Source organism: Mus musculus, chromosome 6, assembly GCF_000001635.26.
Source record: "Mus musculus strain C57BL/6J chromosome 6, GRCm38.p6 C57BL/6J".
Lineage (NCBI taxonomy): Eukaryota > Metazoa > Chordata > Mammalia > Rodentia > Muridae > Mus > Mus musculus.
In genome coordinates, this window is record NC_000072.6 from 97,151,950 (window position 1) to 97,179,915 (window position 27,966).

A 27,966-nucleotide genomic window follows, 5' to 3' on the forward strand; every position below is an offset into this window, starting at 1 on the left:
AAGCAGACTTTGAAATCTTTATTTAAATCAGACCCATGCTTATTTACAGTACCTTTCATTTGGAATTAAAATATCAATCTTTTAGTTTAAATCATACTCTTAGCCCTTTACAAAATATGTAGCTGTTTTTTGTGGGGTTTTTTGGTTTTTGTTTTGTTTTGTTTTGTTTTGTTTTTTTTAGTTTAAAACTGGCCAAGGATAAGAAAACTTGGACCAGCTTTTTTGTAATGAGAATGAGAAATGATCCCTGGAACATACATGTCTATAATACTAAACAGTAGTAAAATAAGACATTTTGCACCCATTTCTCCTTAATTTGGGGGCTTTGTTTTCAATAACTACAAATTGTGTGCATCTAGAACATTTATTTACTTTATGTGTATGGGTGTTTTGTCTGCTTCTAGGCCTGTGCACCACTGTGTGCCTGGTGTCTGAGGACACCAGAAGAGGGTGCTGGATCCCCTGGGACTGGAGATACAGATGGTTGTGAGCCACCACATGGATGCTGGGAATTGAACTCAGGCCCTCTGGAAGATCAGCAAGTGCTCTCTAGGCCAAAATCATGTGCTTTTAAATAAGCATTCAAATTAAACTTTCAATTAATGAAATAACTGATGGGAAACATACTTCCTAAATATTCCTTACATTTACTTAACTACAAAAACCAAAAATTTTTCTAAGTCAGTAATCATCCACACTTAGCATATTTTGAAGTGCAATGTCGTGTATTTGGTACATCCCACATGCTGAATGCTATAGAGTGTTCTCAAGAGAGGCCCAGCAGCAGCAGCAGTCTCCACGTGCTCACCTCCAACACCTGGGCCTCTTAATTCCAAGTATCTGAGGGGTTTTTTATTTTTTGGTTTTTTTTTTTGTTTTGTTTTTTGAATTTTGTTTTCTCCCCCAAGAATGGAAGCATCTAACTGCAAACTATTTTATGCATTAGAATATTCTACTAGCATATGGGTAGATAATTTTCAATGATACATAACAAAGAAAATTAAAGAGCAACCAATGCTTAATAAGTCTTCTGCCACTTACTGGATTATTTACAAGAAATTTATTCAGTGCCCCTTATCAACTTGAAATGTACTGAAAGGTCTAAGTATATTCTAGCCAACATAAGCAGTGTGAACATCAGCTATTCACTTACAGATGAAGCAGATATAAATGGTTGCATGTCATTTTATACATAAGTAAGTTGAAAACATTTTAAGATTTTTAAGTGGGCTGCTTTTATTAATGTTATTAAGAACCAAGAAAAATATTTAATGTTGATATTATAAAATCTAGAATACAGGAAATTTTAATTTCAAAATCTTTTCTCTGCCACATTCCCAAATTATTTGTTTAAAAAGTATTTTACATTTCCCAAACTACCAGTTCTAAATGCTTGCCAACAATTTTGAAATTCAGGTTTCCTGTCTCTTTTAACACTATGTATTTATTGCTGTCAGACTTATCATCTTGCCCCTGAATATTAAAACATTTTAAAGCTAGCAAAAAGTTATGAGGCTGCTTTTTACCACTAAAATACAAAAACTTAATTTTATGACTGTTACTTTCACCAAAAGAACATTTATTCGTGCTACAAATCTGAGTTCCCACAACAGAAACACAAGAACACAAGATAAAAACAAGGTCACTTGAATTACCCCTAAAATTTCTCCATTCTGCAAGATGGCTACTCACAGCTGTGATCTGAAGTAGAGTTTAAAATGTAACTAAAATTTACGGTTTTTACTTGAACTCCTACCTTCTCGTGGGGAAGACAGTTTTGAGACCCAGAGTGGATGCCTGAAACAGTAGAAGCTATCAATTTCCAGCAAGACAGCCAATGTGGATGTTCATCTTGCCATTAAGGAAGCACTCCTGGCTAACATTTGGCTTTGTCACTTGGGGCCATTAAAGAACAAAGGGATTACCGGATCACAAGCTCATCCACACTATTACAGTAGACACAACAGCTGAGGTGAGGCGGCTCAGGGGCTCACAGGGCGTGCAAACGTCCTGGACACATGGAGTCAAACAGTGAGATTCCAGCAGGCTCCCCTCAGCAGCATACACTCTAACATTTATTACTCTTTCTGTAATTTCCATATATTTTTGGATTATTTTTTACCTTAGCCAGAACCACAAAAAGCAAAAGAACAAAAGAAGCAAAAGAATAAAGAAGGACTGTGATAAAAGCAATTAAACAATTTTAAGTAATAGAATCTATCAAAATATTTTACAGGTCTAAAACACAACCTGACTAATTTTTAAACAAAGTGACATTTGGAAGAGGGGAAAACTATATTCTAAAGTTATTCTACACTACTACTCATTGCAATTTTTTTGTTTATTGAAGGTTCAAGGAAAAACGGTTCAACTACATAAAATTATAAAATCCCCAATTTAAATGTACTTCTATTACTTTTCTGTTTTGCTATGGAGATTATTTTAAAACATTCATTTCTAATGTTCAGAAATATAATTATATGAAACTAAACAAGTAATTTTAAAGAGTAAATTGACTAATTTTAAGAGTAAATTTTTTAATGATTTTATTTTGTTAGATTCATATAACAGTGTAGTAAAATACTTCAAAATTACCTGCTACTGATAGTATCTATCACAATTTACTACAAGCAACATTTCCCACTACCCAATTATGCCTAGTTAATATTAAATATTTATAGCTTTCTTTGAATAAGTAACAAAAAGCATCTAGATTTGTTCACACTTCATTGTGGAAGATACATGGAATAAATTTTCAAAACAGAACATTTTTTAAGTTTAAATTACTCTTTACATTTTAAACATGTCAGTGTGACTTCTGCTTTTAAAGGGAATCCTTAGTTTATAATTTAGTAGTTACAGGCTTAATAACCTTTTTACTCAAATGTTTAAAACATTTTTAAGAAATATGTTGAAGATTTCAGTGTGAAAGATTTCAAAATTTCAGTGTTAACATTACTCTGTAAATCTCTCAATATGTACAAACACATACAAATTAGATACAATTAATTATATATCCACAATAATACGAAAACACCAGTCTCCTTTCCTGTGGATAAAGTAAGAAATCTCTGTGCTGTTCAAGGCACCAAAAAAAAAAAAAAAAAAAAAAAAAAAAAAAAAAAAAAAGAAAAGAAAAAGAAAAAAGAAAAAAAAAAGAAAAAAGAAAAAAAAAAAGCTTTAAAAAATAAAATTTTAAAGAATAGTTCCAAAAATAAAATTCAAATATTACATAAAATAATTTAACTGCAAATATTACTATATACTAGAAAAGAAATTTAAAAAAATTTTTTTTACAATCTACAGCAAATCCCAGTTCTAATTCTATAAAAGAATTTATTGGAAGTCTGCATTTATATATTAAGTGTTTACATTTAGTTTGATGGGAATACAAACTTCAGAAGTTAACTGAGCCTTTGTCTTAGAAGTTCATCTATTTGAGTTTTATACATATTTTTTACATCTTCAAGATCCAAGCGAAGTTCCTCTGCTTCTTCTGCTTTTTCTCCATACATCTGCAGAATAGTGTTGTATCTTTGATCCAAATCCTGAAAAATATGTGATCATACAAACATAAGTTATAAGTTATAAGTCACTAGAAAAATTATCACAAGTTGAACAAAAATATAAACTCATCTCTTTAAAAAGTTATACTCATAGCCAGTCTATCTAGGGATACAGAGCAAAACAGAGGAACTGCTTTGAAAACCTAGACAGGGGACTGAGGAGATGGCTCAGTGAGGAAGGGCACTTGCTGAGCAAGCATGAGGACCCTGCTTCTAAGCCTCAACACTGACATAAGAAGCCATGTAGCGTACGCCTTTAGTCCCAGCACTTGTGAGGCAGAGGCAGGCGGATTTCTGAGTTTGAGGCCAACCTGGTCTACAGAGTGAGTCCCAGAACAGCCAGGGCTATACAGAGAAACCCTGGCTCGAAAAACAAAAAACAAAAAACAAAAAAAAAAAAAAAAGAAGAAGAAGAAGCCTTGTGGCCTGTAACCTCAGCACTGGGAGGAGGCCCCTGGAACTGCAAGCCAGTCAGCCAGCCTACCCACAGAACAGCAAGCTCTGGGCTCAGTGAGACTCTGTCTGATGGGAATAACAGGGTAGAGAGATGGAGCAGGGCAGCCACTTATTCTTCCTGCCTCCTAGCATGCATCACAGCACACATGTACATAACACACATACAACACACACACACACACACACACACACACACACACTCTCTCTCTCTCTCAAACCCTATTTCTCCACTAAATGTACAACTCTCTCCAACTAAGATTTAGTCGGTCTCCTTCCCATTAATTCAAGTATCCTTGATGAGATTTTTGCCTTCGTGATTAACTTGGTTTAAGTACTGCTTGGCAATACCCCACAGGACAAGTCTGCCCTAACATTCAGCTTTGTCATAGTGATGTGATGAAACAAACATCAAGTCAAATATTAAGAAGGCAGACCTAAATCTTGTTCTTTTCTTTGATTAGAACTGAACATTTTTATCTAAACAGTTTAGATAGACAGGAACACAGGCAATGGATTCATCTCTAACATTCTTTTCTTTTTTTTTTAAAGATTTATTTATTATATTTAAGTACACTGTAGTTGTCTTCAGACACACCAGAAGAGGGCGTCAGATCTCGTTACGGATGGTTGTGAGCCACCATGTGGTTGCTGGGATTTGAACTCGGGACATTCAGAAGAGCAGTCTTTGCTCTTAACCACTGAGCCATCTTGCCAGCCCCCATCTCTAACATTCTTTACTCAACTACTGACTCATTCATTTTCAACAAAATTACCAAGTCATCCATACACATTTTATGTAAACTAAAACCAGAGAAAGGAATAATTACTGGATTAAAATATCTTAGACTTATCCCTAAGTGAAGAATACTTACTCGCAGCTGAACTCGAAGCTTGGGTATCTCTTTCACTTTCTCCTCAAGTTCATCATTCTGATTTGTTAATTTAACTAGCTCTTCGGACATTATGGATCGAGTTTTTTCTAGGTTACTAATTTCCAGCTGAGAAACATAATCATAAAATGGTTTCAATAAAAACATACCTTGTTTAATGCTCTTATTAATATAAAAATAGTCAATGTGTCATTTCTTGAAGACAAACATATGTCAATATACAATCCTAAAGCAGTGGGAAAAAGGGGGCCCCAACTTTCTTTAGGAGTTTATTAATTAGAGGGTTCACTAAGCAAGCAAGAAGAAAATTCAATGATTTCTTGCAAAAATGCAGCCAGATTTTTCTCTTAACAACACACATTTGCATTACTCTAAGTTACTAGAAAAGGTCATAGGCATGTTGCCCCTCTTAACCGTGGGTTTTATCGCTAAAAGCTTTCACTACTCGCTGAGAATCTAAGCAGCACTCGCAAGCACAGCAAGCTGGGCAATTTACATCAATCCATATTAAAATTATTTCAATGAGAATGGCAAGAGCTTTTCATTTTCAGTGTATAAAGTTTATCATCGTAAACTAAAAGCGGCTTTACTAATCCTCACGCTGTAAGCAATACAGCTCCCGCCCGCCTCTCTGGGCTGTTTCCTCTGTGTGCAGGTCTCTCTCAAGTTAGTCCTTGCAGTGGGCAAGTTAGAGAAACTCTCCTGTGGCATTTACGGGAAGAATGAAGCAAGCACGACTTCAGTGCTTCCTTTTATCTTGTTGAGAAGAGATGCTGGGAAGAAAGGGCCACTCCTGCTCTTAGATACACTAAGTCCTCTCTGGGGAAGGCCAGGGCTCAGGCTCCCAACATGTCCTAGGACAGAGCAGATAAATCTACCTCATTCTGGCAGTCAGCCAGTTAGGAGAATCAGTCATCTGACTCTAGCTTTTACTATTAGTAAGTGGGATATATGTCACCAATTCATGTTATTTTCCATTGGGCTCAAAGTTCAGATGAAATGAAGGCGACTACTTATTGGGACCCATTATTTCATGGGTTTCTATAGCATACTTAATTTTTTTTTTTAGTACTTTATTTTTATTCTTTTGGAGATTTTTTTAAAATTTAATTTTATTTGTAATTCATTTTTTACACTCCGTATTCCATTCCCCACCCCATAGCATACTTAATTTTTTAAAATACCTGTAAATGACTAATTTCTCCTTCCCTCAGCTTTAGCTGAGACTGCAGATTTTCAATAATGCTCGATCCAGCTCCCATCCTTACAGCTTCATAAAGGTTGCTTCCACTGGCTGATGTAGACATCGGCCCAAATGAATGGTCATGAGACTCATCCTATTCATTAAAGAGCACACACAGACAGTTAACACACATTATGTTCTATTATCAAGTTCAAACAAAGATCCTGTTCATTCTTGCTTTGAAATGTCTTATGACTGTTCTCAAAAGGAGAAAATCATGTGTATTTCGTCACTTCAATTAGCACTACATTCCCCAACAAGGTCACGGTGTCAGCCGATCTGGCAACTGCATGTTTCCTTTAGCATTACTCAAGGTAAGAACTAAACGCATGTAAGAACCACACGTAAGCCATTACCTGAGACAGGAAGGACGCTTGCAGCCCTGCAGCATCGACTCCACTTATAGAGCTGGAACGTGACATGGTGGGAGTGCTACAAACAGAAAACAGCTTGTGGTCCTTAGGGGAGAAAAAACTCTGTAAGACTGAGAAGCAAAAATAAAGCAAGCAAGAAAATTTTCTAGAATTAATGAAAACAAAGGCTCACAACCATCTGTAATGGAATCTGATACCCTCCTTCTGGTGTGTCTGAAACAGCGACGGTGTACTCACACACATAAAATAAATAAATTTAAAAAAAATTTAGGAGCTGAGCTGGCAAGATGGTCAGCAGGTAAGGATGCTTGCTGTCAAGCCTCACCTAAGCTCAATCAATCCTATGACCACATGGTAAAGAAGAAAGAAGCAACTCTAGCCTCTAGCATGTTGTCTTCTGACCTACACACACACACACACACAATAAAAACATTTTAAATTAAAATTTAATCCCTGGGGGCTGGAAAGATCGCTCAGCAGATAAGAGCACTGACTGTTCTTCCAGAGGTCCTGAGTTCAATTCCCAGTAACCACATCGTGGTTCACAACATCTGTAATGGAGTCTGACTATCTTCTGATATACATAAAACCAGACTCATATACATAAAATAATCTTAAAAAGGCAAAAAAAATTTTTTTTTAACTTTAAAGCCTGCCTTTCCCCAATTATATTATAACACAATTAGCCAGTTTATTATTTTTTTAAATGGAATCAGAGTGCTTTGGTTGAAAAGCCTACAGAAGCTAACTACATCATGTTATAGAACATATTATCAATTACTCTTAAAGTTGCTAAAATTTCTGACTTATTCCTTTTATTTTAATGTATTAAAACCAAAAAACAGCCAGTCAGTGGTGGTACATGCCTTTAATCCCAGCACTTGGTAGGCAGAGGCAGAGGGGCAGAGAAAGAGAGAGAGAGAGAGAGAGAGGCAGAGAGAGAGAGGCAGAGGCAGGCAAATCTCTCTGAGTTTGAGGCCAGCCTGGTCTACAGAATGAGTTCTAGGACAGCTAGGACTACAAAGAAAGAATCTAACTTAAAAAACAAGGAAACATGTTTTGTAAAAATTACCTCTGGGAGCTAAGGAGGTGGCTGAGTGCATAAAGTATGGAGACCAGAGTTCAGATGCAAGAACCCATAGAAAAGCCAGGCAAATGTGGTGGGTCCCTGCAATCCCAGTACCCAGGAGGTAGAGACAGGCTCCCTGAGACAAGCTAGCTCATTAGACTAGTTCTAGGCTCAGCAAGAGACTTGCCTCAATAAAACAAAGTAGTGAATAAGTGAAGACAGACACACCTGCACATATGCAAACACACATACACATATTTTCACACACCACACTGATACACATGCAAAAAAAATCAACAACAACAAAAAAAAAACCCTCACTACATTTACTAATCAGAAATATACAACAAGCCAATTAATTCTGAAGTTACCTTTGGGCCATCTGCTATATTAGTTTCAGTAAGACATCACAGCCAGGCAGTGGTGGTACATGCCTTTAATCCCAGCACTTGGTAGTAAGAGGCAGAGGTATTTTTAAAAGTGTAAACGTTTCTATAATTCACGACCAATCACAGATCAATTTGAATGCACTCCAGTGACTTCAAACCTGTTCTCATGGAGTACTGGCCATGCTACCACTCAGTTCAGTAATTTTAGAAGGAGAAAAACTCAAGACATCAGGACAACCAAGCCACAGAGCAATCCACAGTTACCCACAACAGCTTAGCTACACACAAACCAACACAATTCAGTACCTTTTCTTTTAGTGCTTCTTGAGTGAAAATGGTTTTCTTCCTTTCTTGTTCAACTTTCATTCTTTCCATTTCTAACTGACTGCTCAAAAGTGTCTAAAGGAGAGAGTACAGTAAGGTCATTTGAGATACTAGCCCCGGCAGGAAGCTCAGAGTGTCAAGTACAAGCTGCTCCTTCAGCCCTGAGGACAAGGTTCCGCCTCACCCAGCTTAGCTCCACAGCAGTTTGCTGCTGCTGCCCTCCCCATCCATCTCTAACGCAAGCCTGGGGGAGCGAGCACTAACAAATACCTTCTCTTTCCTTGACTCTTCAAGCGTTCTTACATATTCATCTTTTAGGTTTTCTAATTCAACTTGGTACCTAGAAAAACCAGAGGGAATTGAGCAAAAAAGGCGACAGGAAAGTCTACTAAAACCTCTCCACTTGTCAAACCCCAGATGCATGCATAGTCAGTAGTCATTTTGTCACCAGCTCAGCATTGAAGACTTTCTAGCTGACTGTTCCAGATCACTGAGACTCAAAAGTTCTACTCTACCCCCATTTTTTAAACCAGTGCTTGGAGATTTAAAATGAGACATTTACACAGTAATTTAAATACTAGCATTCCAAGTTCAAATGTGGCAAAAAAGAGAGGGGGAGGGGGAGAAAGAAAGAAACAAAGAGAGAGAGAGGAAAGAAAAAGCAGGGGTCAAGGGTAAAAGCATAGCCGTTGACTTTATGTAATTTCAGAGAGATGATTTTACAGGCCATGGTTTTAGGAGAATCCAAATTCTTACTTAGAACACACTGGAAGACTGCATAGCCACCATTCTCTCCTCCCTCCCTCACCTCCCCAACCCTTGCTTCTGTTGGTGGCCTCTTAAAAAAAAAAATAAATAAAAAATAAAAACCTCACTGATAGGACAGATACTTTACCTGGAAAAACACAGCTTATGTAGAACATCGCACGCAGCCTTACAAGACCTGCAGTGGCTCCCTCCCTAGCTTGACGCATGTCAGAAATGACCCTAACTTTAAATACTCAAGGTGTTCAGTTCTCCATGCAATGAAAGGAAGACCCAACAAAATACTTTCCAAAAGTGCTTTAGAATGTTAAGAACCACAGAGAATCACATAAATATACTCACCGACTATTTTCATCCTCTAGTTTTCTTAGTTTATTTTTCTCTGACTCTAGCTGGGCCTGAAGTCTACTGTTTTCCTGTCGTAATAACGTATTCTGTGACTCCACTGAAGACATCTGGATTTTGTTGGCCAGGAGTTCTTCTGTAGCTGCACGTTCTCTTTCAACTGCTGCAGCCAACAAGGTCTGTGATTCACCTGATTATAGAGGAAGAAAAATCATATGCATACACCAGGGAAAGATCAGACACCAGGTTGGTTCTGACCTCAAATTTCTAGTGACTCAAGTTTCCAGACTTAGACAAGAAGCCAGCATTGCTCAATGCACAAGTTAGCATTCTCTCCTCAGTGGATTGACTTGAAAATACTGTTACTCAGTAGCAGGGTAGTAAATCAATAAGAAGCACTGGAGCAACCAAATATCCATGGACAAAGTAGACTAGTAAAAGACAAATAGAATGAAAGAAAGATAGAGCCATAAAATAGAGTCCTTCTTCTGCAGCAGGTGCAGAGGAGGAAAAGACACCAGGCTAAAGACAGAGCTTCATTACTTGTTTACTTGTATAGCAGGCATGAAGCCATGGTTTCATCCCCAGCACTGCATAAACCAGGCTTGGTGGTATACATCTATAATCCCATGACTTGGCAAAAGAAGCAGGAGGATTAGGAGTTCACGGTCATCCTTGGCTACCTAGAGGGTTTGAGATCAGTTTGAGGTCAGTTTGACTATATGAGGTCCTGTCTTATTTATTTAGCTATTTGTAATATAGAAAAGACAGGGTACAAACTGGAAAAAAAATAAATGCAAGAGACATGTATAGATTTAGTGCTTAAAGTACAACTCTCCGAAGTGAAACTGTAGACAGTTTAGTTTAAAAATGAGCAAAAGCTATGAACAGGCAGTTCACCCTACAGCGTGGACAGAGCTGTCAACAGGCAGTTCACCCTACAGAGTGGACAAAGCTGTCAACAGGAAGTTTACCCTACAGCGTGGACAGAGCTGTCAACAGGCAGTTCACCCTGCAGAATGGACCAGTGGAAAACAAGCACATGAACCAATGCTCAGCATCAGCTCTCATTAGGGAAAAGAAAATTAAGATGATGAGATATAAGAATTTATGAATTGTAAATTGAAACAAAACAAAACAAAAACAGAGAACGGAAAATGCTACCAAGGTTTTAAACAAACTGGATTATTCCCACAGCTATAAGCACTATGAGAACAGTTCAGCAATTTTTCTGAAAACTAAACACGAACGTCCATATGGTCCAGCAACTGCACTCCTGAACAGACATTTACAGCACCTTTACCTAAATCTGGAAGCAGACCAGCCATCCTCCCCCAAGTAAATGGGGAAATAAACTACAGAACAGACATCCCAGACTAACACTCAACAGTCAAAGGACTACACTACTGAAATGTTTATAACTTTTTAAATTTTTATTTTATTTGTTTGTGTAGGCTCGAAGTATATGAATAGAGTAATTACTCTATTCAGTTCATTTCCCTCAGCCAATTTCAATGTCCCAAAGTTTAATTAACAGAACAGGGAAGCTGCCCTGAACTGAACTCAACACTTTGGAGTGATAAGTTCTATATGCATTTCAAAAAAATAACACTGAGAAAACAGGATCTGAGTTGGGCGTCCCAGCACTCAGGTAAAAGGCAAATACAGGAGTATATGCCTGTAACCCCACAGCGAGGCAGGCAAAGACAGGAGGATGCGGGTGGCTTGCTAGCCCGCCAATCTACCCAAATCAGTTAGTTGCAGGCTCAATGAGACCCTGTCTCAAAAAATAAGGTAGAGAAGTAATTGAGGAAGATACCAGATATCAACCTCTGGCCTCCACACATATGCATATACATATGGGCATATAAATTTTCACACATACTTGTACACACAAACACATCACCCCCACACCAATACAACAAATGAAATGGCAGGCAGTAAAGTACATGACACACTGTGTAAGAAAAAATGCTTTAAGAGTCCCAACTGAGGTGTCCATAAAAAAGGGGGAAGACATATCTATATGTTAGACACAAATGTCACCACAGGACTGGGTGAATTTTAGTGCCAGACCACTATTCTACCTCTACAGACAAGACAGAAAGTTTCCTGCATCAAATGTAAACTACTAAAGGCGTTCGTTACCAAGCCTATCAGAAAGACTCTTCTCCAGTGTCTCCCACGAGGACGTCTGGGACCCCAGAGTTGCTTGTAAGTTTTCTATCTGTCGCAGCAACGGTCTGGCTGTTGATGAAACACTTTGACTCAGCTCTTGGTTTCGATTCTCTGCTTCTTGGAGTCTCTGAATCAAAAAATTCTTACTTTATTACCACTGACAGAGAAAAAACAAAACAAAACAAAACGCTAAAAACACCAGCAAACCTAAACTTGAGTTCAATTTTTCCAAGAAAAAAGTTAGCTATCTTACTTCTAAAAAGAAAAGAAAAACACTATTGAATATGCAGCAAGCCTATTGATAAAGACTTCCTTTAAAACAAAACCAAACGTCTTCCTAGTTCTTTTCAGAGGACTGCTTGTACTTGGTTCACTAAGCTACTAACATGTGTCCACTGGTAGTAAGGCTTTCGATCCAGGAATACTAGCCTCCTGATTGGTCACATTACTTCAAGTGGTCACATTACTTTGACCTTGTGCTTGGGAAAGCATGACCATACCTGCTGAAGTTCACTGATCTCATGGCGTAAGTAATCCTCTTTTCTGGCAGCTGCTTGCTCCGCCCGCTGCAGCGCTAGCCTGAGGTCCCCCACCTGCAGGATAAACAACACTCTGTCGGAGCATTAGCTGTAACTTCCTGCTGACATCCGTGTGGACTTTTTATGTATGACACTTCATGCTAAACGGTGAGCACGCATCCTGATCCTTAAGCAATGCCAAGGCTATAAACATATTCACCACCTAACTGAAAGCATCCTGTTATCAAAGAAAAGTATGCAAATATGTATAGCCCTGCCATACAATAAGAGAGAGGAGAGATCAGAACTAGACTAATGAATAAACAAACAAATAAAACCTAGGTACTAAACTAGGGGTGTTGGGATACTGGTGAGGTCAGTATGAGCATTTCGATCTCCAGGCCAGCCTAGGCTGTCCAGATAGCTGTGCTACATAGTAGGCCCTATCTAAATAATAAAACAAAACTAAACTCTTTCTGAGTGTGATGCTGTGTGCCTGTAGGCACAGCTACTTGGGAGTATGAAACAAGAGTTGAAGGTTGCTTATACAACACTGTTTCAGTACAAGAACAAGGAGCAAGGTGCTGCTCACACACAGCTACACAATGAGTAACTACCATAACTTTTTTTAATACGGTGGCATCATATTTAACTAATCAGAAAAGGGTGTTGGCATCTATCTGGCCACTGCAGTACAGTAGATTTAGTCTTTGGAGCACATGGAGATGCATTAGCAAGCCTGGCAGCAACAAGGTGAAGGCAGAGCTCTGAACTGTAGCAGTCCTGTGATTTGTTTTCAAATGCTGATACACAAGCATTAAACATTACAATCAAGGCATAAAATATTTATTCATCATAAATGGAAAGGTTATCATGTCTACGGTTATCAATTATTAAAAAAAAAACTAGAGGGAGATAATATTAACCAAGTAACATACAAAATTAGCAATCCTTATATACCATGGTGGTTTCAAGAATGACAATCCCAGGCTGGAGAGATGGCTCGGTGGTGGTTAAGAAAGAGCACTGGTTGCCCTTCCAGAGGTCCTGAGTTCAATTCCCAGCAACCACATGGTGGCTAACAACTATCTATAATGGGATCTGATGTCCTCTTCTGTCATGCAGGCAGACATGCAAATAGAGCACTTATATATTATACACGTAAGTAAATAAATCTTAAAAAATAAAAAGAATTGAATTAAAAGTGACAATCCCATATCCTATTCCTTACTCTCAATTTTTCTTTATTATTGTAATATATTTTTAATTTGAAAGAATTTTTAAATATTAAAAAATAGGGTATTCATGTGTGTGTGTGTGTGTGTGTGTGTGTGTATCATGCATGTGTATGACATGTGTGTACAGGTGCCCAAGGAGGTCAGAAGAGGGCACTGGATCACCTGGAACTGAGTTATGGGCAGTTATTAAGCAGCCATGTGAGATCTGGGAACCAAACCTGGGTTTGCAAGAGCAGTAAGTGCCCCTAACTGCTGAGTCATCTTTCTAGCCCATTCATTTAAAGTAGTAATATTCTGTATACATGTCTTTATCTCTTTTTTTAAGATTTATTTATTTATTTCACGTATGTAAGTACACTGTCGCTATCTTCAGACACACCAGAAGAGGGCATCAGATCCCCATTACAGATGGTTGTGAGACACCATATAGTTCCTGGGACTTGAACTCAGGACCTCTGGAAGAGGAGTCAGTGCTCTTAACCACTGAGCCATCTCTCCAGCCCAGTAGTAATATTCTGTATATACGTATTTCCTTATATAAGGTAGCCCCTTGAAAATGACAGGGTGGAAGAAACATATGGATATGTGGACCACGACATAATTTCCAACATAAAATATTGAAAGCAATCCAAACTTATCAAAAATATACCTGAAAATTACATAGCAAAGAGGTATAAAACTAAAACTCTAAGTTTTACCACTATATAACTAGCAGAATATCCTAGAGACGGCTCAACCATTAAAGGTTATGTGCAAAATATAAGAATAGTCCAGTAGGAACAGAGCAAGTTGTAAAACAGCGCTCCTTCCTGGAAGAAAAGTGACGGAAACGCCAGTGTGGCTGAGTGAATCTCTCAGCAGGCAGACATCTGTAGCCCTGCATTTATGACACCAACACTGAAAAGGTGAGGCCAACACTGAGAACGTGGTGATGCATGGACCAGAAGGCGCAACAGGGAGGGCACACAGAAGAAGCCAAGCTTTCATCGGTTAAGTCAGTCATCCACCAAATATGTGAAACAAAACCAAACATTAATTGAGGCTGCTGAGAATAGTTTTGCGTGTTTTCAGCAGGGTTGGAAAACTAGGTGTCTGTATACATAAGGCCTACTATGCAATAAAGCTGTAGTTCAGTAGGGCAACACTTCTCTAGTACACAAAAGGCCCTGGGTTAGACCCTCTGCAGTGAAGAAACCAAACAGAACAAAGTGTAATGAATACTTACAGCAGCATTATTGTTAGCTAAATGATATATCATAAATGTTCAATATATATTATATTTATATAAATTATATATATATCGATATATCTACATATCTATATGTATATTGGGGGGATAGATATAGATATATATTGGGGGGGGAGACAGGGTTTCTCTGTGTAGCTCTGGCTATCCTGGAACTCTTTATGTAGACCAGGCTGGTCTCAAACTCAAATACTCATCTTCCTGACTCAAAATTGTGAGATTAAAGGCATGCACCACCACTGTCTGACAATATTTGACATTTTGTAACTACAGTATGCCAAACTTTTTTTCTTCCTTCATTAGGTTCATGAACTGCCAGAAATGTTACAAGTATGTTCAAGAGTCAATGATACAACACAGTCTCTTGAAACTATGTTTTAATTAAATGCATATATATTACTCTAGCCACAGGATACCTAGCTTCATAAAGCTTTCTTTCCTCTAGCAGTGAGTGCTCAGCTCCATCACTGAGCTACATCTCACAACACCATATACTCATAAACGTGTATGAAACTCAGAGAAAGCCAAGCAGTAACAGCACGGTGTGTGCATCACACTAAAGACACTTTAAAACGCACACAAATGAGTCTGTATAACCCAGTATTCTAAAAATGCCAGTGACATAGTCACAGAAAATTCCTAGATGTACCTCATAGAAGAAGAGATTCACATTTGTTGACTTTGCAGAAATTGCCTACCTGAAGCACTAATGCCTCTTGCTGCTGACGGGCTTCTTCCTGGGCCTTCTCCAGTGCCCCAGAAAGTTCTTCTTTAGCCTTCATCTCACGCCTCAGAGCAGCTTCCTGTACCTCACTGTCCTTAGCAGCATTGGCTTTGTGAAGATCGGTAAGTTCTCTTTAAAAAGTAGATTGATACTTTTTATTTATTAATAAAACACAAATGTAAACACATAGCTAAACTAATGCAATTTCTATGTACCATAGAAATCTCAAAATAACAGCAAGCACATCTGTACAATAATTCTAGTCGTTATAAGGATCTTATAGTTGGACTCGCTTTTTCTAATTACAGACACACTCATAGAAAAATCTGTAAATGTTGCTAGTACCTAGACAACAGAAAAAAAGACAAGCTGGAGAGATGCTCAGTATTTAAGAGCAACAATCTTCTCCATCCTTCTCAGGCATGTGGTACACAGACATGCATGCAGGTAAAATACCAATGCACATAAAAATAGAAAGAAAGAAAGAAAGAAAGAAAGAAAGAAAGAAAGAAAGAAAGAAAGAAAGAAAGAAAGAAAGAAAGAAAGAAAGAAAGAGAGAGAGAAAGGGAAAAAGAGAGAAGGGGAGAAAGGGAGATGGGGAGAGGGGAAGAGGGGGAGAGGGGGGAGGGGGATGGGGGAGAAAGAAGAGAGAAGAGAAGAGAAGAGAAGAGAAGAGAAGAGAAGAGAAGAGAAGAGAGGAGAAGAGAAGAGAAGAGAGGAGAAGAAAGGAGGGGAAGAGGAAGAGGAAAGAAAACAGACTTCTTTAACCTCCCACTGTGATAACAGATTGTAAGCCCACCACACCGTTCATACCTGTACGCACTATCTAGGGCAGCCTGAGTACTTCGGCTCTTCTCTTCAAGTTCATCCATGTCTACCTGAAGTCGGCCAAGATCTTTCTCCTGGCGTTCTACCACAGAATTTAGTTTTTTAATATTTTCTCTATGTTGTTTCTCAACCTCCTCTTTGCCATCAAGGACCTATGTTATCAAAACAGGTAAGAACACCTTTCAATAAATGGTGCATGGTACATAACGAATTCTGGGAAATCTCTAACACTGACTATAGCTTGAATAGAAAATGTGGCCCACTGGCACAAGTGTCTGAACACAGCTCTGCTCATGGTAAGTTCTGGAAAGCTGTTCAAACCTTGGCTGGAGGAAATGGGAGGACAGGCCTTCAGGGTTTGCCCAGCCCTACTTCTCTACTTCCTGGATGGCACCAAGTAACAAACACTTGCCACACACTTGCCCCACCACAAGCCTCTGTCATATCTTTCCCACTGTGATGGAATCGTTCATGTCAAGTGTTTGATCACGGTGACATGAGACAACATTAGCTAGTCATTTATCAATAAACTAAGCCCTTTTCTTGCCTGACATCCCATTAGATCATTCTGAATGCTGCACACACCATGGCCAATTAGAGGAAGTAAGAGCAACGCATGTTCAGAGAACACTGACTGCTGGTCACCTGTCTTAAGTGCTGTAACTCCTCTTCCAGCTCCTTAGCTTTTCTGTTCAGCTTTGCAATTACATTTTCATTGTCTTTATCTTTAGCTCTTAATTTCTTAATGATATTGGAATTATGCAGCTGCTGCTTTGAAAGTTTTTCTCCTGATGGTTGTAAAAAAACAAACAACAACAACAACAAAATAGTGAGTGTCTAAGAACCTGCATAGAAAGCTTTATCTAACCAGTAGCAAAAATGACTTTTTAATACCATAAAGACTCTAAACTCCAGTGTTAAAACTCAATTGAACAGGAATTATCAATAAATATTAAAATTATTACGTGACTGGATTCTAGGTAACAAGATACTAACAGTCTTCATTTGATCTTTAGCCTCAAACTCGGGCTCCTCCTCCTACCACAGCCTTCCAAATGCTAGGATTATTAGTGTTTACACAACATCTAGCTCATAGCTATAACTTAGGATTCCCTATGTACCTATATTTCCTGCTTATAAAAATAGGTTCAGAACCAAAAAAAAAAAAAAAATGGTTCCTAAAGGACAGGAAAGTATATCATATCTAGTAATATACCGAGTAATATCCAATATACTCACTGTCTAAAGGAATTCTTATGTAAGTAAAAAAAAAAAAAAAAGTTGGGTAAAAGTTAGCTTCAAATTAAGTGATTGCTTCCAATTGTCCTCAAATTCTATAGCTGCTCTGAAACATATTTACATTCAATGACCTAAGAAATGTTCACCCCACATTTGTAATATGAACATTTAAAAAATAATAGATCTAACATTAACAATCACTAAAATAACTGCAATATTGCCATGCAATGAACTTTATACAGCTGTCAGTAATAATATACAAAATATTTCATACTACAGTGACAGATAAGAAGGCTGCACATGAAATATGCAATTTTAACTATGCTTGAAGATGCAAAGATACACTGAAGAAAAACTAGACCTCCAAGATTTAAAAAGAAAAAAAAAAAAAAGCCAAAATACAAATATATTAAAAGTCATCAACTGTTGGAACCTCATGGCGCTCAGACCGGGAACTCGGCCCGTCAGACCTACATCACAGCCTTCGAATGTCTTTGTTTACTGACGGGCTCTTATGGCATGTTACAAACTTGTAAAGGGCAGCACAAATTTCTGCCCAGTTTTTGGAAACTTTAAACATAAAAAATCTTCCCAGAGCAAAAAACTGCATAGCATATTTTTCTTTCAAGACATCTCACCCCATTCTTCCACAAGCCGTGAAAGCCATAGTCTGTGGTGTAAGTCTACCCTCCTGGCTTTCGTTCCCCTCTCCTCCCCTTTGCTTCCTGTTCCTCCTGTTTCATCCCACTTTCCCTCTTCTTTTCCTTCTTTCATTTTCCTGTTGTTTATTGTTGTTGTGTTACTCAGGTTTATCTTCACCCCCTTGTCTCGGCAGATCCTCCGGCTTCAGTGTCGCCAGGAACTACAGCCGTGTGCCACCATACCCAGCTCAGTATTTGTCATTAGGAAGCATGTTCTACCTACTACATAGGAAGTAGTCTTCCTTTTTCTTAGACTATTATTAATAATCAACAAAATACCTACCTTCTTCCATTAAACCTTGAATCTGTTCATCTTTTTCCTTCAACAGGTCTGCAGTTTGACTACTATTTAATCTAGTGGCAAGTTCTTCCTTTATGGTTTTCATTTCCTAATTTAAAAAAGCTGTGGTTATCATAAAGAATTATTTCCATCCTAGGTATATTTTTTTCCAGCCTTCCCATGTTTGAAGACGCCACCTACCCACAATCTCATCCCAATATTAAAAGCTATCAGTTTAGTCAACCCACCTGCATAGTTAACTAATACAAGAAAACAGCTGTGAATAGCACATAAGTCTATACTCATCATTTCTATAAGCAAGTTTTAATATAAAAATGAGTGAAAATAACTTCCTATACTGTTGTCCTTCAGTATTTCTACACATGTAATCTATAGGTTAAGCTTTGCATTTAGATCAACACAGCAATACAAGACAGGAAGAGATTTGTTGGTTAAGTGTCTCAAGTTATTGCCAGTGTCTAAAATGAGCTAGCTAATTAAAGCAGCCAAGCATGAGACTTCATGTAAGAGTCACACAGAAAAACAGTAAATTTCCACCAATCAAGTATATCATTATTATGGTTATACACTTTTAAGTACCAATAACAATGGCAACCAAATTACTATTAGTCAAAAAGTAGAAAAGGGGTCCTGTGAAATGGCTTGGCAGTTAAAAAGCACTTGTCACCAAGCTGATGACCTGTATTGGATGTACAGGATCCACATGGTGGAAAGAGAAAACCATTCACTGCAAACTCCCCAGGCACACTCACACATGTACACACATGTCCACAGATGCCCACACAGAGACATTAAAATGTAAGAGATTACTAATAATAAAGTGAGAAAGCAGCCTAATTTCAAAAGTTAAATGCAAAGAGCAAGTTATTAACAAAAGCTAGGACTCACATGATAATTTACAACCGTAGCTTTAACACCTCAAGAATGTAAGTGCTCCTGATTGAGAGCACAGCAATAACGGCTTCTGAAGAGGTATGGCTTTGCTCCCAAAGAGCACATGGCAGTCCCTGCAACTAAGCAGGGGAGGATGACTGCAGTGACATGGAGGGGCTGAGAAGGCTGCTAGGCATCTAACTGCAGAGTACAATAGTGTCCATAACAGAATTAGCCTCCCAAATGCCAATAGGATCAAAGATGAGGAATGTTAGCACAAGTCAGTATTACATACGCCAAAAAGGAGTCATTAGCCACTACAAACTACACTTTTCATCTAGACTTAAAGAAGTGTACATGTTTGAAGTGGTAGGAAAATCCAGGGGATTAATGAGTACTTTGAAAATGTACATAGTACCACTTAGGTTTAAGTGTTGCTTATTTTGATGGAATTATCATTTTTGGTTACCTTAATGGTCTCTGCAAGGATTCATATATAAATTACATAAATACCTGTTTTAGAGAAAATGTCTGTATGCATGTGCACATTTGAGTATACAATGGTAGAGGACCCGGCAGCCTTCAGGGAACTTCTCTGATTAATGCTCCACATTGTTATTTTTCTGAGACACGGTCTGAACACGGACCTCATCAGTTTGGTGAGGCTGGCAGAGTAAAGAGCTTTAGAAGCATCCGCCATCTCTGAGCCCCTCCCCCAGCACTGGGGTTACTGACACTGCCATTACGCCTGGCGTTAACATGGGCTCTGGAGATCCAAACTCTAGTCCTTGGGCTTGCCCAGTGGGCGCTTCAAAGCCTGCGGAGCCAACTCTCCAGTCTCTACATTTCTTTAAAGGATCAAAATCTACCAACGTTAATGTACCAAAAATGACAATTTACCTGTTAATATGCTACATACATTTTTAATGTTTACTTGTTTCTAATACCAAAATCTGAGTTCACTCACGGAACTCAACAGCGTTTAATTTCAATTACCTTCTTAGCAGCATCTCTCTCCTTGCAGGCTAGTTGAACTTTCTTTTCTGCTTCTGCAATTCTCTGGGTAAATTCATCTTTCAGGGAAGAAATGCTACTACTTTCTTCTTTTACTCTGAACATTTCACTAGATTCAAAATATATGAGAGTGAAGACACTGTTTAACAGTCTAGATGACAGCATTTTTCCAGTATATACCATATTACAATATGGGTGAAGTCTAGTAACCTTTACTCTGCTTTGATGGTAAGACATGGTCCTACACTAGAGCACAAATGTCCTCTCTAAACTCACCCTTCTACCTCTGGTTCTCTGCTGGGATTTTATGATGGCATGTGTGTCATCATGCCTGGCCCAACAGTTAATTCATCAAAGAAAAATCATTTGCAAAATTAAAGTATTTGTTAGTGTTAGTCAGGATTGAACCCAGAGCTGTGCATGGTAGGAAAACGCTAGACCACAAACATGTATCCTCAGTCTACCAAACTAAATTTAAGAAACCTCAAATATTAGATGTGCAGATCTAAGACAAAAATAAATGTTTCAATTCTAAATCTTTCCTGTCACACTTCCTCAATCGTCTCAAAGTAAACCAATCCTGTGTTAAATATAGGATTTCAATTTTCACTAAACACATGTTTTAAATCTCTAATACTAAGAGAATAAGAAGATATACATGTGTATATGTAATATACACATTTGAATGTATTTTTATAAAACATTGATTGAAAATGTCAAAGATAACATGGTAAAGATAATTTGAGAAGAAAACTTTAAATATGTTTATAATTGAAACACTATATAATTTTCAGTGACTATAAACAAGTTCAATTGCAAAACATTTTGTAAAGACTTATTTATTGAGTTTTATACACATGCATATACATATACTACATACGAGCCTGGAACCCTTGGAGTTATGTGGGTGCTGGCAACCAAACACAGGTCCTCTGCATAAGCAGCAAGTGTTCTTAACCACTAAGCCACCTCTCCAGGTCCAAATTGTGAAACGCTTCCATTTTAAAGCATCCAAGTACAACGGCCTGTACACACGTAGTGACATCACTCGTGTGCTCTGCATACTTACTCCTTCAGGTTATCATACGCTTCCTCCAGAAGTGCCTTTTCTTTACTAAGGGACAATAACTGAGTCTCCCTCTTTTCTAGCTTCTCATTCAGAAATTCAACTGTCTGAAAAGAGAGAACAACCACGAGTCAATCATTTGTGACGCAGGTAAAAAGCCGTAAGCGTCAGCTGCTCACAACTCAACCACCACTGCTGAGGACAGAGGCGACACCGACAAACTCTAACCAATGGTTTGGAGAGGACGCACCAGAGCAGCCATGTACCTGGTAGGATTGCACACTGATGAAGGAGTTGGGAGAACGACTAGGCAGAATCTACCTGAGAACATAGAAGATTCCACTTCTGCGTCTAACCTTACAGGAAGCACATGGTGACTAAACAGGTGATATGCATAAGAACATCTAAAGCGGGGTATTCCTAACAGAAAAAATCTAGGATAATATATTTGTACAGCCACTAAAGAAGGAAGATAAATTAAAAAAAAAAAAGGAGCCAATCCAAACTTCTGGCCATGTTTCACATCTTAATTTCGTTGTACCTAGATATCCTGCTGTATTCTTATTATCCTTTAGCCCAAATGTAATTATTTTTTAACTATTCTCCACTATACTTAAAAATAAAATTAAAACAACAACAAAAAACCCCTTAAGCATGTAATTTGAATTTTCTAGGATATATCAGTATAAAACTAACAGAAGTAATTCTCTGAGTATCTCATGTCTAAGTCTTGCTAAAGCAGTGATAAACTTCTCTGTAAAGGCAGAGAGGGTGCTTTTCCAGCTTCAAAAAAGTCTTGTCTTGGGCTGGTGAGATGGCTCGGTGCGGAAGAGCACTGACTGCTCTTCCGAAGGTCCTGAGTTCAAATCCCAGCAACCACCCGTAATGAGATCTGGCACCTTCCTCTGGTGGGTCTGAAGACAGCTACAGTGTACTTATTTATAATAATAAATAAATCTTTGGGCCAGAGCGAGCAGAGGTCCTAAATTCAATTCCCAACAACCAGATGAAGGCTCACAACCATCTGTACAGCTACAGAGTGTACTCACATCCATAAAATAAATAAATCTTTAAAAAAAAAAAAAGGTCTTGTCTTGAGTCAGAACAGACTAAAAATCACTTACCTTCCTAAGGAGTCTGAAAACATGAACAGTAACTAGTGATGCCTTTGGGGGATTCAAAATACCAGCATGTACTCTATGGCTGCTGCTGCTGCTCATTCAAAACTACAGCATGGCATTTTGTTCTTGAACAGTATGAAACCCAGGGCACGGAACCTGCTACTTTCAAAAATGTTAACTAAGGCAAAATGAGCATTCACAGGACATCTCTCCACATGTTATATATACATCTCTCCACATGTTATATATACACATCTCTCCACATGTTATATACACATCTCTCCACATGTTATATATACACATCTCTCCACATGTTATATATACACATCTCTCCACATGTTATATATACACATCTCTCCACATGTTATATATACACATCTCCCCACATGTTATATATACACATCTCCCCACATGTTATATATACACATCTCTCCACATGTTATATATACACATCTCTCCACATGTTATATGCATCTCTCCACATGTTATATACATCTCTCCACGTTATATACATTTCTCCACTTTTATTTATTTATATATATATATATATATATATATATATATATACGTATATATACACACACACACACATTTCTCCACATTATATATACATTTCAGAAGCCTATTAGAGATGTTAGCTCCTATTCAATGTCTAAGACTCAGGAGAAAGCAGCGCTGTGGTCTAACATTAAGAATGGACACCATTCTCTCTTGTATGTATTAGGGAGAAGTCACTGGTCATTCCCAGGTTTTACTTTTGCTCCCTGGCCATTTCATTTTCTCATTCATATAAGATAGCTATTAAAAACAGATAGCAAAGTAACGTAAGGAAAAGGCACGCCAAAGCACTGTAAGAAGTATACCTGTTATGTCAATGAAACATCAACATTAGACTAGTAAACACAGGAAAGCATCTACAGTATTCATATAAAACCAAAACGATAAAATCTAAAATTTCCCATAAATAGGATACATATGCAAAACACTTTGATATAAAAGTGGTAACATTCAGATTGATATTCCATGTCTATCTTCAGGAGAACACATTGTGACTTAAACAGTCCTTTGCAAACTGTCAGAAAGATGAACAGAGCATCAAAGAATGTTAAAGTGATAAGGACGCAGCAATACAGATGGAAAATGGAAACACTAAGCTTTTATATAATATCTACTTAAGTCTACCATAGTTGCTTTGCAAGAACTTCAAGTAATTTAACATAATTACTCATTTTAAAGTCCGTAACTGCTACAATTAAATGATCAAACATCTACTTTTTCAAATCACCACACATCCACGAAAACATCTGTAACTCTGAAACATACCCCAATGCCCTCTTCTACTCTGTAGTTACCTTGCAAACATCTTCTTTCTCTGGCGGTGCTTTTGGCTGGTTTTCAACAGCTTCACACTGCTCAGTGGCCGGTCCAGAGGCAGAGTGCCCGCCACTTCCTGCTGTGGGAGAAGCCAATATATCTGGCTGGTCACAGTTCACTGGAGTAGCACTTCGGCCACTTTCCTCTAATTCTGCTTCCTCAGACGGCGCAACTAATGTCTCGTTTCCTTCCTCTTCTTCAGCATTCTCTTCAGTAGATTCTACTACTTTAGTCTTTGGGGTTGAAGGACTCACTATTATGGGTACTAAAGCATAGCCTTTGCCTGGCAGTTCGTCGTCTGAGTTGATTTCACTTACGCTCCGGCTATCTAGAGACTGCACGCTAAATGAGTCTATTCTTTCAAAAGCATCCGATGAGCAGCAACTCTCATTGAGCTTCTGGAAGTCATCTAAGCGGCTATACTCGGGACAAGCAGACGCAGAGAGGAGCTGAAATGACGTCTGCATGAGGTGAAGACTCGACTTTGCATCCGAAGTCTCTTGCCTCGAACTGGCCGAGCTCTCACTGATTACACTCTCGTGATCTAAAACTTCAATGTCACTAGTGGTGGAGGTGCCCGACGAGAAGGAGCTAACAGGAGGAGAAGGTGTGTTGCTCTGTCTGTCTTCGTGTTTTTGTTCTTTAGGTTCCAAAGCCATATCCTTCGTTTCTGCCGTGAGAGACTGAGTGGATGTGGTAGATACATCTTCTGTTGTGTTTACATTAACTACGTTTTCAGACGCCTTCAATCTCACAGTGGGCACCTTCACCTCAGACTCTTCACCTGCCGTTTCTTCATGCTTGTCTTCAGGTACAGGTGAGGGAGTGCCCACGGCTGAAGTCTCTCCAGAAACACACACGGAGTCTCTCACTTCAGCTGTCTCAGAAACTCTGGACTGGCCAGGAGATGACGATTCTTGTAAGCTGCTTTTCACTTCTTCCTCTGGCCGCTGGGATTTAGATGGAGGTTTTGATACCACTGGGCTCTTCTGAATGGTATGGGCATCCGACGGAGAGAGAAAGGCACTGAAGAAATTTTCAGATTCATCTACTACAGTCCTTCGAACTGGCTTTGTAATTGCTTGAGAGGCTGTTGGGGGACTCTGAGGTTCGCTGCTTGTTGAGTTCAATCCCCAGGTTGAAGTGTCCCATCCTCCACTCACAGGGGGACTTATTCCTTTGACAAAATAAATTAGTTCATTAAGTAAAGAATGTTAGCATTCGTATTTAAATCATCATCAGTCATCAAGTGGGAGCAAAGGGAATTTATGAACTGCACCCTGTAACTCGGAAAAGTTAGACTCTTTCCTTACAGCATCACTTTATTAGTTTCCAGGTTAACTTTGGGCGTTAAAGAATAAAACCAGTGTGGGCCAACCTATGAGAGTCTCAGGAACAAGTACAAGACCAGACTTGGTTTTGCCAGGCCAAAGCAAGTATGCTAGCCCCTCGGAATACATGCTTAAAGTAGTGATCAAGGCTGTACAGCCAGTGTGAAATCCCAGGCACATGGCTCATCTCACAAAGACAGTTCAAATCTTCACTAACAGGCACATGCAGTCACAGCACTATCCAGCCACACGCTCATTTTATTCTTGTAACATTATAAACTAAACAGACAGCAATGCTCAAAACTTAACCTGAGATAATAGAGACAGTCTTTTTCAAAAATCATAATTAAACTGATGAGAACAGTGAGTTCTAGTGAATGAATTCACTTTTATGTACTTAATGACCAGTCTGCAAGTTCCCCTCTCTTAAACCCCAAATTATTTTTTCCACATTTTTTAAGATAGCAAAATTACCAAAACTCTGCAATTAGAAGCTTATGGAAAGGGTACACAGACTTCCTGAGGAAGAAAAAAAAAAAAAAAACAACTCAAGAAGCCCTTTAATAAAATCTGCCTCTTAACGTGATTCCACAGCTATGAGGAATGAAGAGTGTTGGGGAAACTGAACTGGGAACAGAGTTTTACATTTATTTGTTCAGTGTGTGAAACCAGAAAACAAAGCTTAAGGCAAGATTAGGTCTTCGAGGTAGCTAATTAGCATCCTCACGGATACCAGGGTTTAACTTTGCCTCTTGAAAAATGTGGTACAAAATTATAGTAACCACACATCCACTTAAACTATTCCTATTCTTCAGACCCATGTTGTTTTGTAATCTAAAACACAACAGATGATCAATGAAAATAGCATTCAAGAAAGCATATTCCATTTCAGACAACCTGCCCTCTAAAATAAATTATACAGCACTATCCATGTCTCAGATTTCGCCCGGGGCGGGGGATAATGAGTATCTTTTTATTTGAAACATCTGATCTTAAGTTTAGTAACTCCAGCTCTGGGGTCCAACCACAAAAAGGCGAGCTTCCCAATAGCAAGGTGCCACAGAGAATGAAATAAGATCACGATATATCTACAGTCATACATAAACTACGTTATCAATGATTCAACTTAGGTCCCGAGTTTTCAACAATGTACATCTAAAACCAGAAACCACAGTTAACTTTCATCCAAAGGTTTGCCCCAGTGTCTGTTGCTACACACGAAAAGTGCTCCAGACTCCCTTAGACGTAAAGACACAAGCAACCGAATAATCCTGGAAAGAGTAATTTCAGTTCATCTGAAAGATCTGGTGCTGCAAAAAGGGCTACAGTTGGGAACTCTTGGAGCACAAATTCTCTTGGGACTCTGCCCCGTACAGACTGTGCCTCACCTGGAGAAAGTTATGCATTCTGAGTTTCGGTTAGCTCCTCTGTAGAACACGGGGTCTACCATCCCTGACTCGGGTTGTTTTGAGACGGTGAACTTTTTGTAAACAAAGTCTTTTGTGTTCCTTAAACGCTTCCCGCGGGGCTCCGGGACTGGGGATTTACAAGGCTCGGACCTAGGGCGCCAAGGCGGAAGACGCCTAGCAATTGGGGATCTGGGGCTGTGCTCCTGACTCTGTAGTCAGGGGCCTGGGGCCAGGACCAGAGCTCGAGCTGACACCTGAGGTCAGCAGGACCCGCACCGGGGCCGAGGCGTGCGGGACTGGGGTCCGACAGCAGGCAGGCAGGCAGGCGCGACACCCCGGGACCCGCTTACCCGGCTCGCCGTACGGGATGGCCTCGGCCCAGGCGCTCGGCTCCTCCTCCTGGATGTCCAGGACCCTGTCGATGGACTTCTGGGCCTGGGACAGGGCCTGCTTGGCGAAGCTGGACAACTGCGAGGCATTGAACCAGCTCATGGCCCCTCCTCAGCGCCGGCTCCGGCCGGCTCCGGCGGCCTCAGCGGCGGCCCCGGCCCCACCGCCTCCCGCGGCCGCGCGGCGCTGCGAGCCTTCCGCACAGCTGAGCCGGGCCCCGCCGCGCATGCGCCGCCCTTCCACGTACACAACCACCAGATCCGGGAGCCGAGTTCCGCCCAGACGGAAGGACGGAGGCGGTAGCGTGAAGCCACATCCGGGAGCGGAGCGGAGCCCTTAGTTACCAGCCGCCTCTGGGCTTCATGGCCGTTCTCAACTGAGGGACGCGATCTGCGCCGAGGCCCAGACCTCCGGGAGCGACCAGAGCCGCGTGTGCCTCGCTATAATCCCGGCGGCTAGGCCTCACACTTATTAATCTTGGTACTCAAAAAGTAGTTGGCCAGTTCTCGCCTGGCCTGGATGTCTATGCCTGACTTGATGGGCACGGTCCCCAGGTCCTGGAACATTAACAGATGAAACCACCTCCCTCTCAACCTAATTCTGTCATCTGAATGGCGTTCATCAGCACACTCCTATGTTAAGAGGTGGGGCTTTAAGGAACTTTCTGGGTCACGAGATGACTGTGACACCCACGGGAAAGAGATGAATGCCCTATTAAGAGGTGCCTACGCCCTCTCAAGCATAACATACCAAGGTCACGCCAGCCATGAACTAGAAATAGATGGCTCTCATCAGCTGTGCTCGTCTTGGACCTCCCAGTCACAAGAACAGTAAAAATCAAGTTTCTGTAGCCTATGAGCCAGCCACTTTATGGCAGTTTGTAACAGCGGTTTGGATGGGTTAAGCCACTTGGCAAGCAATAAAATATTAACCCATCAGTACATACTGTGCACACTGCCTAAAAGATACAGCTTGTATGCTCTCTTTCCCACAC

At 39.5% G+C, this 27,966-nt stretch overlaps 1 protein-coding gene and 1 non-coding gene across 3 annotated transcripts; both read right to left on the bottom strand.

Moving 5' to 3' along the window:
- Tmf1 (TATA element modulatory factor 1) lies at nucleotides 1–27,202 on the bottom strand. Of its 2 annotated transcripts, none has more exons than NM_001081111.2 (17): nucleotides 26,933–27,175; nucleotides 23,821–25,019; nucleotides 21,351–21,454; nucleotides 20,264–20,390; nucleotides 18,377–18,482; nucleotides 16,799–16,941; nucleotides 16,139–16,305; nucleotides 15,300–15,456; nucleotides 12,100–12,192; nucleotides 11,570–11,726; nucleotides 9,419–9,611; nucleotides 8,582–8,651; nucleotides 8,294–8,386; nucleotides 6,512–6,613; nucleotides 6,097–6,249; nucleotides 4,895–5,020; nucleotides 1–3,548 (listed from the first exon to the last, which is right to left on the bottom strand). In NM_001081111.2, the coding sequence occupies exons 1-17, from the start codon at nucleotides 27,072–27,074 to the stop codon at nucleotides 3,405–3,407; spliced, it is 3,276 nt and encodes a 1,091-aa protein (NP_001074580.1). In that variant the 5' UTR covers nucleotides 27,075–27,175; the 3' UTR covers nucleotides 1–3,404. The 2 variants fall into 2 exon arrangements, with proteins under 2 accessions (NP_001074580.1, XP_030111209.1); XM_030255349.1 differs by having other exon boundaries at nucleotides 1,042–3,548; nucleotides 26,562–27,202.
- Nucleotides 10,868–10,998, bottom strand: Gm26175. Its single transcript, XR_003956580.1, has one exon. It is a non-coding gene; the product is annotated as a small nucleolar RNA SNORA36 family (small nucleolar RNA).
- Nucleotides 27,203–27,966: the final 764 nt, after the last annotated feature.

What these genes read in the sequence shown, in the direction of transcription:
- Tmf1 (NM_001081111.2), bottom strand. Translation starts at nt 27,074, where the DNA reads ATGAGCTGGTTCAATGCCTCGCAGTTGTCCAGCTTCGCCAAGCAGGCC. An exon ending in AGTTACAGCACTTAAGACAG is followed by an intron (nt 16,306 to 16,798) that starts GTGACCAGCAGT and finishes TTGATAACATAG; the next exon opens with GTCCTTGATGGCAAAGAGGA. An exon ending in GAGAAATTAGTCATTTACAG is followed by an intron (nt 5,021 to 6,096) that starts GTATTTTAAAAA and finishes TATGTTTCTCAG; the next exon opens with CTGGAAATTAGTAACCTAGA.